Source organism: Bubalus kerabau, chromosome 2 (assembly GCF_029407905.1).
Source record: "Bubalus kerabau isolate K-KA32 ecotype Philippines breed swamp buffalo chromosome 2, PCC_UOA_SB_1v2, whole genome shotgun sequence".
Lineage (NCBI taxonomy): Eukaryota > Metazoa > Chordata > Mammalia > Artiodactyla > Bovidae > Bubalus > Bubalus kerabau.
Genome location: NC_073625.1, coordinates 18,857,619 through 18,874,717, shown reverse-complemented (window position 1 = coordinate 18,874,717; position 17,099 = coordinate 18,857,619). Strand labels below are relative to the sequence as shown.

Sequence of the window (17,099 nt, the reverse complement as noted above, 5' to 3'; positions counted from 1 at the left end):
CAGCCTGACTGTGAAAGGATAAAAAAAAAACAGAAGAAATGAGAACAGAACAGTAATTAAAGTAACCTTTACCTAATGTCAGTAATCCATGAAATTTCAAAATTAGGAAAAGCATCAAAAATGTGGATTACCACCATTCGTATATCACTAATATAATGAGCCACAATGATACTGCCTAACTAGTTCATTTTACATTACGAAAATCAAGACTATCTTGCTTGGTAAAATAAACTGAATTCTATTTTAGGAAGTTTACATTTAAAATCAGCAGTGGTCTTAGAAAGTTGCTTTACTGAATTGTCATTTCATACTTAACCAGAAAAGAGACAAATATCTCAATTTTTATTTTAAAGTGCTACTCATTTCCAAATTAACACAGTCACTGATTGTTTTCAGATTCATTTTCTTCCAATGTTGTGTGTATATACACAAAATATTCGTGGTTATTTTTCCAAGTGACTTGCCAGAGGCAGTAACATCACTATCAACTCATAATAGCAGCAGCAGTACAACAAATACATTTCTTAACAAATATCTTGCTTTCCCTGTAATACTTCATGCTTTAAATGTCCCAAAACATAGAAACAATACAATCTGTCAATACATACATTACAAATTTAGCAATTCAAAATAAGCATCAATTATTCTGTAAAAACTTAAAAATTAGTAGTGACTGACTTCTTTACAACTTTAATGCTACTGTCTCTGACATTTAAAAATAGATACACAGAATATATGAAAACAAATCAATCTCAAAATGTGTATGTTTAAAAAAAACAAACCCTATACCAATTCTTTTAAGAAAAAACATCAGATTTCAGCATATGAAAACCCTTCTTACAGTAAAAAAAATTTTTTACAATAATTTAAGACTATTCTTACCTCACTCATTAGCCATTGCTTCTGCTTGAGTCCAATATCTAAATGTTGCGTTTCATCCAAAATTTCTTCTAAAGTAAGAGGATGTGTATCTCCTCGCTGATGCCGTGTCTATTGAAGGAAGAAATTGCTATTTGAAGACAAGTTTTAAAATGATAGATGTATTAAATAATAGGCTAAATGAATCTTTTCAGGAATGCAGAATGTGTAATTATTTGAGGCAGTACAATTATAGTGATGAAGAGAATGGACTATAAAATCAGAACTGAGTTCAAACTTGAAGCTACATAAAATCAAACAATAAAATGAGAAAAAAACATTTGCAATTCTTATCACAGAAAGTTAACCTTCCTAACATTTGAAAAGTTCCAAAAAGCTAACAAGAAAAGGACCAAAAACAGGAACATATAAATCACAAAAAAGAAATGCCAATGACCATCAACAGAGGAAAAGATACTCAACTTCCACTAAGATATATCTCATCTATTACAATGGCAAAAATCCTTATCTGACAACTCAATTGGTAAGGCTATAAGGAAACAGGCCCTCTAACACACCACTGGTAAACAATGCAAATTGATATAATTCCTTGGAAGGGAATTTGGCAACAGAAATGCACTGAAACCCTTGATTCAGCAAATCCACTTCTGAGCATTTATCCTAGAACTACAACATAGAAAAGCAGAAAGGTTACCTGCAGCATACTTTTAAAAGGAAAATACTAGAAACAACTCAAGTGGTCATCAATGGACCTGAGTTTGAGCAAACCACAGGAGATAGTGAAGGAGAGGGAAGCTTGGCGTGCTGTAGTCCATGGGGTTGCAAAGATTTGGATACGACTGAGTGTCTGAACAACAAGGGCCCATCAACAGAGGACTTATTAAATTACAGCATATCAATGCTACTATACAGATGTTAGAAAATGCAGGTGTTCGCAATGTGCTGATTTGCAAACATGTCCAATACGAACTATTAAGAAAAATATGTTGACACCAAATGCTGGTGAGGATGTGGAGGAACAGGACTCTCATTCTTTGCTGGTGGAAATGCAAATGGTAGGTGCAGAGTACATCATGAACTGTATAAAAAAGGTCTTAATGACACAGAAAACCACAATGGTGTGGTTACTCACCTAGAGCCAGACATTCTGGAATGTGAAGTCAAGTGGGCCTTAGAAAGCATTTCGACAAACAAAGCTAGTGGAGGTGATGTAATTTCAGCTGAGCTATTTCAAATCCTAAAAGATGATGCTGTGAAAGTGCCACACTCAATATGCCAGCAAGTTTGGAAAACTCAGCAGTGGCCACAGGACTGGAAAAGGTCAGTTTTCATTCTAATCCCAAAGAAAGGCAATGCCAAAGAATGTTCAAACTGCAGCACAATTATGCTCATTCACATGCTAGCAAGGTAATGCTCAAAATCTTTCATCCTAGGCTTCAACAGTACATGTACCAAGAATTCCCAGATATACAAGCTGGATTTAGAAAACACAGAGAAACCAGAGCTCAAACTGCCAACATCTGTTGGATCATGGAAAAAGCAAGGGAATTCAAAAAAACATCTACGTCTGCTTCATTGACTACGCTAAAGCCTTTGACTGTGTGAATCACAACAAACTGGAAATTTCTCAAAGAGATGGGAATACCAGACCACCTTACCCGAGAAACCTGTAAGCAGGTCAAGAAGCAACAGTTAAAACAGGACATGGAACAACAGACTGGTTCAAAATTGGGAAAGGAGGACTTCCAGTTCAAGATGGCAGAGTAGAAAGACGTGCACCCATCTGCTGCGAGAACACCAAAATCATAGCTGTTGAACAGCCATCAACAGGAGGATTCTGGAAACTACCAAAAAAAGACACCCCATGTCCAAAGGCAAAGAAGCCACAGTGAGATGGTAGGAGGGGCACAATCAGGATAAAATCAAATCCCACACCCACCAGGTGGGTGACCCACAAACTGGAGAACAATAATAGCAAAGAAGTTCTCCCACTGTTGTGAAGGTTTGAAACCCGACATCAGGCTTCCCAGCCTGGGGACCCAACAAAGGGACTGGGAATCCTCAGGGAATCTGACCTTGAAAGTCAGCAGGATTTGATTCTAAGACTTCCACAGGACTAGGGGAAACAGAGACTCCAGTCTTGAAAGACACAAACAAAACTTTGCATACAACAAGATTCAGAGGAAAGGAGCAGTGACTCCACAAGAAACTGAACCAAACCTACCTGCTAGTGTTGGAGAGTCTCCTGTGGAGGCCTGAGTCAGCAGCAGCTCACCAAAGGGACGGGGAACTGGCAACAGCTGTCTGGGAAGGTCCCCTTTGGTGTAAACTCTCTTGGAGGTCGCCCTTAACTGGACCATAGAGCTCAAAGACCCCAGGGCTGGGTCGCCTCAGGCCAAACAACTACCAGGGAGGGAGCGTAACCCTACCCATCAGCAGATAATTGGAGTAAAGTTTTACTCAGCACTGCAGATGGTGACTGCAGCCATGAAATAAAAACACACTTACTCCTTGGAAGAAAAGTTATGACAAACCTAGACAGCATATTAAAAATCACAGATATTACTTTGCCAACAAAGGTCCATCTAGTCAAGGCTATGGTTTTTCCAGTAGCCATATATGTGAGCGTTGGACTATAAAGAAAGCTGAGTGCCAAAGAATTGATGCTTTTAAACTGTGGTGTTGGAGAAGACTCTTGAGAGCCCCCTGAGCTGTAAAGAGATCAAACCAGTCCATCCTGAAGGAAATCAGTCCTGAATATTCATTGGAAGGACTGATGCTGAAGCTGAAACTCCAATCCTTTGGCCATGTGATGCGAAGAGCTGACTCATTGGAAAAGACCCTGATGCTGGGAAAGATTGAAGGTGGGAGGAGAAGGGGACAACAGAGGATGAGATGGTTGGATGGCATCACCCACTCAATGAATACGAGTTTGAGTAAACGCCAGGAGTTGGTGATGGACAGGGAGGCCTGGCATGGGGTCGCAAAGAGTCGAACACGACTAAGTGACTGAACTGACTGACTGACTTTAGTCAGCAAGGCCCTGCCCAGCAGAGCAAGACCCATTTTTTTCCCACCACCAGTCTCTCCCAACAGGAAGCTTACACAAGCTTCTTAGCCTCCTTCATCAGAGGCCAGACAAAAGAAGCAAGTAGAAGCACAATCCCACATCAAGTAAAACAAAACCACATTACAGAAAGTTAACCATCATGAAAAAGCAGAAAGGTAACTCCCAGATGAAGGGACAAGATAAAACCTCAGAAAAACAACTAAATGAGTTGAGATAGGCCATCTTCCAGAAAAAGAATTCAGAATAATGATAGTGAAGATGATTCAGGATCTTGGAAAAAGAATGGAGGCAAAGATTGAGAAGAAGGAAGAAATGTTTACCAAAGATCTGCAAGAACTAAGGAACAAACAGAGGTGAATAATATACTAGACGGAATCCATAGCAGAATAACTGAGGCAGAAGCTCCAATAAACACCCTGGAGGACAGAATGGTGGAAATCACTGCCATAGAATATAGAAAAAAAGAATAAAAAGAAATGAAAACAGACTAAGACACCTTTCGGACAACATTAAACAAACGAATATTCACCTTATAAGGTTCCCAGAAGGAGAAGAGAGAGAGAAAGGACTTGAGAAAATGTATGAAGAAATAATAGCTGGAAATTTCCCTAACATGGGAAAGAAAATAATCAACAAGTCCAGGAAGCACAGAGAGTCGCAGGAAGGATGAACTCAAGGAGGACATACTGAGACACATAGTGATCAAGCTGACAAAAATTAAAGATCGAGATAAACTATTAAAAGCAACAAGGGAAAAATGACCAATAACATACAAGGGAACTCCCATCTATCAGCTGATTTCTCAACGGAAACTCTACAAGGCAGAAGGGAATAATGGCAAGATATATTTAAAGTGATGAAAGGAGAGAACCTACAACCAAGAATACTCTACCCAGCAAGACTCTCCTTCAGATTTGATGGAGAAATCAAAGGCTTTTCAGACAAGCAAAAGTTAAGAGAATTCAGCACCACCAAACCAGCTTTACAACAAATGCTAAAAGAACTTCTCTAAACAGAAAACAAGGAAAAATTTTACATAAAGAAGATAAACCCAAACAGTTAAGAAAACGGTAATAGGATCATACATATCAATAATTATTTTAAATGTAAATGGATTAAATGCACCAACCAAAAGACACAGACCGGCTAAGCAGATGAAAACACGGGCATGTATGCACTTCCACTTACCACACCATTCTGCCTGACCCCCCAAATTGTATGTAATTATTTTATATTGCTAGGTTAATGATATTCCCATTATGGCTTGCAATTGTAATTATCTTTTATTTTTTGTCTGGTTATTGATTTTTTGAAAAAATACAAATGCCCAGGGATTGCTTTTTTTTTTTTTGGCCAGAGCTCCAGATATGTTTCTAATGAGCAGCCATGTTTAAAAAAAATGGAACTATATGAGAATCTTTTACTTTTATCTAGGTTGTTTCACTTTTTCTATCTCATATTCAGTGCTCCTGTTTATGTTTTCCAATTTCTTCATTGCTTTTTTTTCTTTTGATGTTCTTTATCAGGCACAATAGAAAAGCTTTTAAATACATATTATACATAATATGTATATAGAAAACTTATGAATTTTTGCCTAGCTAAAAAATTTATTACATTTTGATTCCACTTGCTTGACTTAGTATAAATAGAAAGCTCAATTTCTAACTGAAAAAAATAGATATGCAACAAGCAACAAAAGTTTTTACTGCATAACATAGGGAACTGTAGTCAATATCTTATAACTTATAATGGAAAATAATTTCAAAAATAACATATGTGTATATGTATAGCTGAATCACACACACAAAAAAGAATTCTACTTTTCAAAATTTAGCGATGTTTATCTTTTTGCAAGTTTTTCTAAAATGCCCTATGGAGACCTAGTAACAACATATGACATTCAAAATTTTAAATGTATTTGTGTAGGATAGATTAATATCTATTGTATTTAATTAATATATATTGTATTTAAATCATTAATGCCATCATTCAAGACGCTCCTATTCTTATTTTTTCTGCACTTGATAAAATACTTTCAGGAAATGTTAATGTCTCATGACGATTATATTTTTTATTTTCCCTTACATTTCATCTGATTTTTGCTTTATGTATCTGTTTCTTTGTTGTTAAGGTGTCTAATGGTTTAAGATGTCTATATTCTTTGTACTTTTATCATTAAAAATATTCCTGTTTCATTTAAAATAAATAAATTTTTTAAAAATTGGGAAAGGTGAAGGCTTCCCTGGTGGCTCAGGTGGTAAAGAATCTGCCTGCAATGCTGGAGACCTCGGTTTGATCCCTGGGTGGGGAAGATCTCACTCTTATCTCAGAATCATCTTTAAAAAAAAAAAAAAAAATTGGGAAAGGTGTATGTCAAGGCTGTATATTGTCATCCTGTTTGTTTAACTTATATGCAGAGTACATCATGGGAAATGCCAGGCTGGATGAAGCACAAGCTGGAATCTAGACTGCCAGGAGAAATACCAATAACCTCAGATATGCAGATGATACCACGCTAAAGGCAGAAAGCTAAGAGGAATTAAAGAGCCTCCTGATGAAGGTGAAAAAGGAGAGTGAAAAGCCTAGGTTAAAACTCAACATTCAAAAAACTACAGTCATGGCATCTGGTCCCATCACTTCACGGCATCCCATCACTTCACGGCAAATAGGTGAGGAAAACATGGAAACAGTGACAGACTTCATTTCTTGGGCTCCAAAATCACTGTGGACAGTGACTGCAGCCATGAAATTAAAAGACACTTGCTCCTTGGAAGAAAAGCTATGACAAACCTAGATAGCGTATTAAAAAGCAGAGACATCACTTTGCTCACAAAGGTGCCTGGAGTCAAAGCTATGGCTTTTCCAGTAGTCATGTACACATGTGAGAGTTGGACTATAAAGAAGGCTGAGTGTTCAAGAACTGAAGCTTTCAAACTGTGGTGCTGGAGAAGACTCGAGAGTCCCTTAGACAGCAAGGAAATCAAATCAATCAATCCTAAAGTAACCCAAACCTGAATGTTCACTGAAAAAGATTGATTCATTCAAAAGATTGATGCTGTAACTTAAGCTCCAATACTCTGGCCACCTGATGCAAACAGCCAACTCACTGGAAGAGACTCTGATATTGGAAAAGATTGAGGGTAAGAGAAGGGGGCGATAGAGGATGAGATGGTTGGATGGCATCACTGACTCAACGGACATGAAACTCAGGGAGATAATGAAGGACAGGAAAGCCTGGCGTGGTGCAGTTCACAGGGTCACGAAGCGTCAGACACGACTCAGTGACTGAAAAACAACATATTAATTATATGGCATTCTGAAAAAGCAAAACTATGGAGACCATAAACAATTTAGTTGCTGCTAAGGGTTCTCTGGTGGTTCAAATGGTAAAGAATCTGTCTGCATATGCAGGAGACCCAGGTTCAATCCCTGGGTTGGGAAGATCCCCTGGAGAAGGGAATGGCAACCCCCTCTAGTATTCTTGCCTGGAGAATTCCATGGATAGAGGATTCTACACTTTCACTTTTCAATTTCACACATTGGAGAAGGAAATAGCGACCCACTCCAGTGTTCTTGCCTGGAGAATCCCAGGGACGGGGGAGCCTGATGGGCTGCCGTCTATGGGGTCGCATAGAGTCGGACACAACTGAAATGACTTAGCAGTAGCAGCAGCGAGCTACAGTCCATTGGATCGCAAAGAGTGGGCATGACTGAACGACTAACACTTGCACTTCAAGGGTTAAAAAGAAGGGAGACATAAACAGGCAAAGGATAGAGGATTTTTAGGGCACTGAAACTATGCTGCATGATATTGTAAATGATGGATACAATCACTATGCATTTGTCAAAACCTACAATCCGTGTAACACCACGAGTGAATCCTAAAGTAAACTATAAACTTCAGGTGATAACAATGTGTAGGTTCAAAGAGTTTAACAAATGTACCACTATGGTGCAAGATACCCATAGTGTTGGAAGTTGGGGGGATGGAAGAGGACACACACACACACACATACTTTCTGTCCAGTTATGCTGTAAACCTAAAACTGCTCTAAAAAAGTAAAATCAGCTTAAAAACTTTTACTTACATACATACACAAACACACACAGAAGAATGGTATGTTATTTAATAACAGAAGGCAATCCTGCCATTTGCAACAACATGGTTGGACCTTGAGGGCATTATGCTAAGGGAATTAAGTCACACAGAGAAAGACAAATATTATATGATATCACTTATATATGAAATCAGATAAACTTAACAGAGAACAAATTAGTGGTTGTCAGAGGTGGCATGGGGGATAAGAGGGGATAAGAGGACAGCAAAATGGGTAAAGGTGGTCAAAAGGTACAAACTTCCAGACAAGTAAGTCCCAAGGATGTAATGTACAACACAGTAACTACAGTTAACTATACTTCACTGCATAATATATACATATATCAGATCATTACATTGTACACCTAAAACTAACACAATGCCGTCAATTATATTTCAATTTTAAAAAATTAAAATGTTTTTAAAAAGCTTATGTTAAAAAACATGTATGAAATCTTTTATATAGAAGGGAGAAAAACAAAAATACATATTCCTACTTTGTTTCCACATAAAGAACCATGAAAAAGTCACAAAAAAGCAATAAATGAGACTACCCATAGGAAGTAAAGCAGGAGAGAAAATAAGTAGAATTAGAGCCAAGAACAAGACTTCTTCATTTATACCTTCTCATATTGTTTTAGAGACATATTACTTACTTTAAACAAAAAAAGGGTTCAATTAAAAAGAAATATTCCAGGCTCTAAGCTTCATCACTTTTGGGTAGGTTTTTGAGCCTCTCTGGGCTTCAGTCAGGCCACTATACAACTAGAACAAAAATATTTCAAAGGTATGTTTAGAAAGCATATAAAGATATAAAGCCTGAAACTTCCCTGGTGGTCCAATGGTTAAGACTCTGTCCTTACAAGGCAAGAGGCATGAGTTCGATCCCTGGTCAGGAAACTAAGATACGACATGCTGCATAGCGTGGCCAAAAAACAAAAATATCTAAAACTGAACACATACCATGAAGAACCATTTACTGAGCATTTGCTTTTAGTTCATTCACTTACTTGATAACTCCCATATGCCAAAAGTACTGCAATGAGACACACAATGAAACGCAAACCACTTCTGCCTTTCAAGAGCTCCCAAAATAGGGTCAGAGCTAAATGTACATATATGAAAGTTAGGTATATAATCATCTGCCCAAAAAACAGGGACATTCAGAGGAAATGAAAGAGAAAGCTGAATGTGGACAAACCTCTGAATGGTGACTAAAGAAACAGGAAGGAGCAGCAGCTGTAGTACAGCAAGCACTGCTGCTGCTGCCACTGCTGCGTCGCTTTAGTCGTGTCCGACTCTGTGCGACCCCACAGATGGCGGCCCACCAGGCTCCCCTGTCCCCTGGATTCTGTAGGCAAGAACACTGGAGTGGGTTGCCATTTCCTTCTCTAGTGCATGAAAGTGAAAAGTGAAAGTGAAGTCGCTCAGTCGTGTCCGACTCTTCGAGACCCCATGGACTGCAGCCTACCAGGCTCCTCTGTCCATGGGATTTTCCAGGCAAGAGTACTGGAGTGGGGTGCCATCACCAAGCACAGTGGGCTCCAAAGCCAAGTGTACACAATCCAGAGCTATGAAGGTCGATCCATTTGAAAGCTTTATTAAATTTTTTAATTTAAAATTTCCACTTAAAAATTATGCTTTACAAATACTGAATGTGAACTGACACCGGAAGACTCCCCTTGGCTTCATGTCAGATGACCCACATTTCAGAGGTGACACGTGTGGAGGAATCCTAAGAAAAGAGTGGGAATCCCATGTGACAAGAGGGTTGACAGACATGACCTCACTCATTCACTCTCAGCCTTCTGCAGCACGCTATAGTTTACCTGCTGGAAGATTCCAGCACTGCGGTGAATCTTTTTTTTTTTAAGACCTTTAAAATAGAGCCTGTACAATGATTTTATTAACCTATTAAGGAACATCCACTTAAAACTGAGTCACAAATTTGTTTTACAAAAAGGCAAGTGTTTCAAATTTGTTAGCTATTTCTAAGATTACAGAGGTTATTCATAATATGCTAACAACTCCTTCAAAGTAAAACTAGCATTTTAACAATGTGTGAAAGTAACAAAGCAACTATTTTGGAAAGCAATTTATGCTGAAGGAACAGGACTTTGAAAAAGAACCTTTAGGAAATATTTCCATCACTATGTGACTTGAGTTTAAAAATATTTATGAATAAAAACTCTTATACCTGCCTATTTTCAAAATTTTAGAAATTTTTTTATTTTTAACCTTTATTTTTAAAAACACTTCTGAACAAAACCCTTCAGAGAGTTTCAAATCAATGCATCAAAAATATAAAAAATTATAAATCCTTCTGACATATTTGCATGAATTGAATGACATAAGCAAAGATGGAATGTACTCACCAAACTGCCTAATGAGTTGACAAGACTACTAAAAAAAACACAAAAATTTTTGTAATGTAATACTGTGCCTGTGTCACTAGAGAATCCCCTCCCCCAAATACTGCATCCTCTCCCCCAAGGATATCCATGTCCAAACCCTTGCAACCTGAAGTGTTACCATATATGGCAAAAGGGATTTCACTGATGTGACCAAGTTAAAGATCTTGAGAAAGATTACTGTGGCTTACTGCATAGGCAGTAATCACAAGTATCCTGGGAAAAGTCACAGTGAATGTGAATAGCAGCAGATGTGACAATGAGATGGAAGATGGAAGGCTGGAGAGATGGAAGGAAGGGGCCATGTGTCAGGAAACACAGCTGGTCTCCAGAAGCTGAAAAAGGAAAGAGAACAGAAGGTCCCTCAGAGTCTCCAGAGGAACCACCCTGGCTACAGCCCAGTGAGACTGACTTTGGACCTACAAAACTAACGAATTTGTGTTATTTTAAGCCACCAAGTAGGTGGTAATTTGTTACAGCAGCAATAAGAAACCAAGATAAGGACTTTCTTCCCTGCAGATCTAAAAATATATGTATTTATAGCTATGAAAGCAAATTAAAACCCAGGATCCAAATACACTAAACTTAATTTTTAAGACACAAGTCACTTTATAGAAAAAGCTAAATGAAGATTTTCAGACATGATGAATGACATATTGCTTTCACTTAGCAAAAGAGCTTTTAAGAAAACATTCCTTTTTTTAAATCTCAACTTTTAAAAATTCTTAATTCTGTGCAAGTTTAAAACATGCACACTTTATCTGTGCAGTACATGAGCACATATAAAAAGAGTAGGCCAGAAAAAACTTAATTTGGGGGTGGCTAATCAAAAACAGGTGGAGATTGGGACTTCCCTGGTGGCCTACTAGTTAAAATCCGCCTGCCAATGCAGGGGACACAGGTTCGATCCCTGGTCAGGGAACTAAGACCCCACGTACTATGGAACAACTAAGCCCATGTGCCACAACTACTGAGCCCGTGCACCTACAGCCTGTACTCTGCAACAAGGGAAGTCACCTCAACAAGAAACCCTCGCACCTCAGCTACTGAGGAGCCCCCACTCACTGCAACTAGAGGAAGTGCATGCACAGCAATGAAGACCCAGCACAGCCATCAACAAACAAAACAGGTGGGGACCAGTGCAGCATTTTGCACTAATACTTTGCTTACTTTGGATATATGTAATACATTTGTACATATTTTGGATATATGGACCTGGAAAAGCCTAGCCTAAAGGAGAAGGAATAAGGGAGTTTAGGGTAATTTTACTTGTCTAAGGACAGCCAAATCAAGTCCTTCAAAGTAATTATTCCATACTCTTCATTGTCACTAATTATCAAATTTCATATATTTTCCTTAATTTTCTTCACATTAAAAACTTCTCCCCCATTATAATATTATGTAAAATTTTCAAAAGGCTAAGTTAATCTGGAAACAGAAGAATGAAGACAGTTCAAGAAAAAATTTAGAAAGCACTAGCCATGTCTGTTATTACTCATTTTAATATTTAAAATAAGTGGGACTTTTAAAATTAGAAAAGTACAAAGATGAAATACTCAATATATGAAAGCCTAACCATTTTCAAACTATGTAAACAGAGAAGCCAAAAAACACAGCTATCAAACTGTCAAGGGAAAAGATTTAAGAAAATACGACCAGCAAAAAAAAAAAAAAAAAAAAGAACGAGAGATATAAACCTGAGAAACTTAAAATTACTTTTATTTCTTGCTCTTAGATCAAGAACTAAGAAAAATGGGGGAGCACCTAGAGAGAATACTCAATGCTATAGAGCTACAGACTTCAGTTTTTAGTGAAGAGTATTATACATCTTTGTTTAATTTCTTCCTGGTCATTAGATGATTTTTGGTGTACTGCACTTTGTAATTTTACTAATTTTTTTCTTGTTACTTTGTAGAGACTGATTTTAGCAATACTGACTCTCTATGTAGCAACCCTATTAAACATATTTAATTCCAACAGTTGGCAAACTGTCTTGGCTTTTCTATGTACTTAATCACGTCTACAGTTTTACTTCTTCCTTTACAACTTTTACATTTGCCATTTCTTTTTTCTTGCTTTATTGCATTGGGTAGGACTTCCAGCATAGTATAGAAGTGACAAGTAGTTATCTTTTTATGACTTCTGAGGAAAAGCACTATTTCACTATAAGTATGGAGGTTTTCACCAGGCTTCCCCGGTGGCTCAGTGGTAAAGAATCTGCCTGCAATGCAGGAGACACATGTTCAATCCCTGGGTCAGGAAGGTCCCCTGGAGAAGGGCATGGCAACCCATTCCAGTATTCTTGCCTGGAGAATCCATGGACAGAGGAGCCTGGTGGGCTACAGTCCAGTGGAGTTGCAAAGAGTCAGACACAACTGATGAGACTTGGCATGCATGGTGGTTTCCATAGACACGCTTCCATTACAGGGTTTCCCCATCATTGTTCCACAGAAATCTAGGGATCCATAAGATGTCACTAGGTGTACCATAAGAAATTGTGATTTAAAAAATGACTTACAGGAGCAAAAAGCAGCTCTGCTTGTGTAACAGGAAATTTGGGGAAAATTCTAAACAAGGAATCTTCCATACTGGGACTCAACTGCCTCCTTCTGACCTGCTGTTGTAAATGTTGCAAAACATGACCATGTAGTAATAAAACTAAAATTCTGTGAGTTGTTCATATTTTTTGAGACATTTTTTGCAAAGTTAGTATTACTTGCTGTTTTATCCTTTATTAGAGACTGTTTTATAAACATGTCCAACAGTTCACTGTGATGATTTCTGAAGGTGAGATCTGTGACAGAAAATTCTAAGCCTAAGCCCATGAACAATCCTATCAGGTTGTTGTTGTTCTTTAGTCGCTCCGTCGTGTTTGACCCTTTGCGATCCCGTGGACCACAGGACACCAGGCTCCTCTATCCATGAGATTTCTCAGGCAAGAATACTGGAGTGGGTTGCCATTTCCTTCTAAAGGGGATCTTCCCAACCCAGGGATTGCACCTGTGTCTTCTGCATTGGCAGATGGACTCTTTACTGAGCCAGCAGGGAGGCCTCTCTCTAATCATCAGGTTGGTAGAACTATAATCGGCTAAGCCATTTCACTGCACCAGTGCAACAAGAGATACCAAAAGAGCCTACCATTACAATGAGAGCTAGGAACCAATGCATTTTACATGGCCTGATAATCCACAGGGTCCTATCCCATTATTCACCACTATGGCAAACAACTTATAACGGTTCCAGCAAAACTGAAAAGACACTTAAACAGAAGTAACAGGCACTGGAAAAGTCAAGGTACTTACCATTTTAAATAGCTATTGGAAATCTCAAACCAAACAGAGTAAAAGTTCCGTTTAAAAAAGTTACATTCAATGAAAAGGCTCAGGAAGCAAGTTACAGTAAAACTTATTACCCAGAAAAGGGGGATTAGGGGATATCCCACTGCTAGCAGGAACCCTAATAACGCCATCATATCAAATGACAGTGAGTAAAATGCATATTATGAGAAACTGAAAAGTATCAAACAGTTTAAGTCAACGCACTGATGACATATCACATGATGCTGATAAGTCATATTTAATAAACTGAGAAACAACAGCTTGTCTATCTAGGCTGACAAGCCAACAGATTTCACCAATAAATGTCATGAAGTAACATCTGTAAAGTTTTTAAATGATGGTGAATTTCAAGAAAAACTTTGCTACTGCAAAGAACAACCATGAACAAGCAAAGAGAAGGACATTTATGTGGTGTCTTTATATCTGGAAACAAAGGTCTGTCTTGGAGGAACCGTGCTGGTATTCTCATTGATGTGTCCGATCAATGGCTGGCTCAGTACAAGGTTTTACGTCTCTTGTTTAAAAAAAAAAAAAATACACACACACACACATATATATAAATAATGATGTTATCACAATACACTGCTTTCTTCAGAGAGGTACCAGTATCAAAAACCTTTGGAAATGAAATGAAAAATGTCTTAAATAATGGTACAAAAATGGTCTGCTTTATTACACAAAGACCAGTACACTTGGGCACAGAAATCTCCTGCTGCATACAGAAATCCAGTGGCTTAGCAGATTTCTCTCAAAGAACATTTAAGCTGACAGGTGAGTTACAGAAGTGCTTTCAAGAAAATAGGAAACCATACTTCACTGAGTGCTCTGAAGATGAAAAAGGACTGCAGAAGCCAGCTTTCTTTGCAGACTTTTTTTTTTTTAATTATATGAACCAGTTGAACAAGTTTCTGCAAGGCTCTAGAAAAAAACGTTCTGACTTACAGTGACTTCTGATTTTCAAAAGAAAACAGAATTTTTGGAAAAAATCATGTAGCAAAAGGAAATCCTGCTGTTTGGGATGGAGAGCGAGGAAGGATGTCAGCAAGTCTCAAGCATTACTGAAACGTAGATGGAGAAGGACAACATGACAAAAATCAAACCATATTTTCCCTCCCTTTCAAGTATGCCTGGCTGAAGGACTCTTTCTTTCTCTGGCTTGTCTGCTCATCTGTGAACAAGTAAACTGCCTACCTGGGTAAGGTTAAAAACAAAAAATTTAAAGGAGCTTCCCTGGTGGCTCAGCGGATTTGATCCCTGATCTGAGAGGGCCCCACATGGTGCAGAGCAACTAAGCCCGTGTGCCACAACTACTGAGCCTGTGCTCTACAGCCTGGGAGCCACAACTACTGAAGCCCTCACATCCGACAACCCACGCTCCACAGGACAGTCACTGCGGCGAGGAGCCTGCGCATCACCACTAGAGAGCAGCCCCACTCGCCGCAACTAGAGAACAGCCCATGCAGCAACGAAGACCCAGCACAGCCAAAAACAAACTAATTTTTAAAAATTAAAGAAAAAACTGAAGTTTACCTATACTACCGACTTGCATTAGAGTTGATATCCTTTCTGGAGAGGAGGAACCTCACACACACGAAAAAAGTAGGCTAATAAATAGAGCAAAATATATACAAAGAAAACTGCATTCTCTACTTAAATGAACAATTATTATTGGCTATGATAGTCACATGAAGAAGGCAATGGCAACCCACTCCAGTACTCTTGCCTGGAAAATCCCATGGACGGAGGAGCCTGGTAGGCTGCATGCAGTCCATGGGGTCGCTAAGAGTCGGGCACGACTGAGCGACTTCACTTTCACTTTTCACTTTCATGCACTGGAGAAGGAAACGGCAACCCACTCCAGTGTTCTTGCCTACAGAATCCAGGGGACAGGGGAGCCTGGTGGGCCGCCATCTATGGGGTCACACAGAGTTGGAAACGACTGAAGTGACTTAGCAGATGATAGTCACAACTTACAGATTAAGTAATGTACATGAGCTGTAGGTATAACAATTTTTTTAATAAGAGTTCCCTGAGACCTAAAAATTATTTCAAGGCTTCTTTCAGAGTAACAAAGATTGAGAAAGGCCATTCTATTTTCCTAAGGAACTCTGCTTCTATTACTAACTTGTTACAAGTTTTTATCATAAACAGGTGTCAGCTTTTATGAGAAGCACTTTATAAAATTAAAAAATAAATAAAATGATCCTATGATTTTTCTTATTCTGTTAATATGACTCACACTGATTGATTTTCAAATAGTAAAATCTCTAACATTCTTAAACTCTTCTTCATCATGACATATTATACTTCTTAGATATGAGTGATTTGGTTTGTTCCTCTCTGTTTAAGGATTTTTACACCTGTATTTATGAGAGATACTGGTCTATGACTTAAATTCACTTAAAGCTGTAAATAAATCCAGGTTCTTGACCCAACCTTGCTGTCAACCAAAGCTGTGCCTATGAGTCAGTCATTTAATTTCTCCAAACTTCAGAGTTTTGAAATTCAAATATGATTGTCTGAATTAATTCAGACACAAGCTAGCCCAGTGGTCCTCAACCGTCAGTGTGAATCAGAATCACCTGAAGGACTTGTGAAAACCCAGACTGCCGAGCTGCACCCCCAGAGCTTCAGCTCAGTAGACCCAGGAAAGGGCCCAAAAATATGCACTTCTTACAAGTCCCCGGGAGATGCTGATGCCACTGGTTGGAGAATGACACTTTAAGAACCACAGAGCTAGGCTAAACCACACTGCTTTCAACATGATGTTTTACATAACTGAGGTACAACCACCTAAAGGGGTAATATAGTGAGATCAAGAGAAAAATCATTCGATCAAAAACAAAGTGCACCACTGACTTGCCATCTAAGAACTAGAACAGTGTCTCATATGGAGCTAATGGTGTCCGCTGAACCGTCTCCATATAATTTCTACTTAATTCTCATTAAGCAACTAAAGAGAGCTCTTCCATCAGTGAATGAATAAACTAGGAGGAGCATTTACTGTTGCCTTTTTTGCTTTCTTTCTAAGTTTTTGCGGAGAAGGCAATGGCACCCCACCCCAGTACTCTTGCCTGGAAAATCCCATGGATGGAGGAGCATGGTGAGCTGCAGTCCATGGGGTCACTAAGAGTTGGACACGACTGAGCAACTTCATTTTCACTTTTCACTTTCCTGCATTGGAGAAGGAAATGGCAACCCACTCCAGTCTTCTTGCCTGGAGAATCCTAGGGACAGGGGAGCCTGGTGGGCTGCCATCTATGGGGTCGCACAAAGTCGGACACGACTGAAGCAACTTAGCAGCA

The 17,099-nt window shown here is 38.7% G+C and overlaps 1 protein-coding gene across 6 annotated transcripts in view; it reads right to left on the bottom strand.

Moving 5' to 3' along the window:
* The window catches only part of GTF2E2 (general transcription factor IIE subunit 2), an 87,346-nt gene that overhangs the window by 33,498 nt on the left and 36,749 nt on the right, over positions 1 to 17,099 (bottom strand). For all 6 annotated transcript variants that reach the window (XR_008710055.1, XM_055567163.1, XM_055567164.1 and 3 more), the window contains exon 4: positions 883 to 990. Coding sequence is in view for 5 of the 6 variants with exons in the window: in XM_055567163.1 (XP_055423138.1) it covers positions 883 to 990 (108 nt within the window). In the remaining variant the exon portion in view is untranslated. The remainder of the gene's footprint in view (positions 1 to 882; positions 991 to 17,099) is intronic.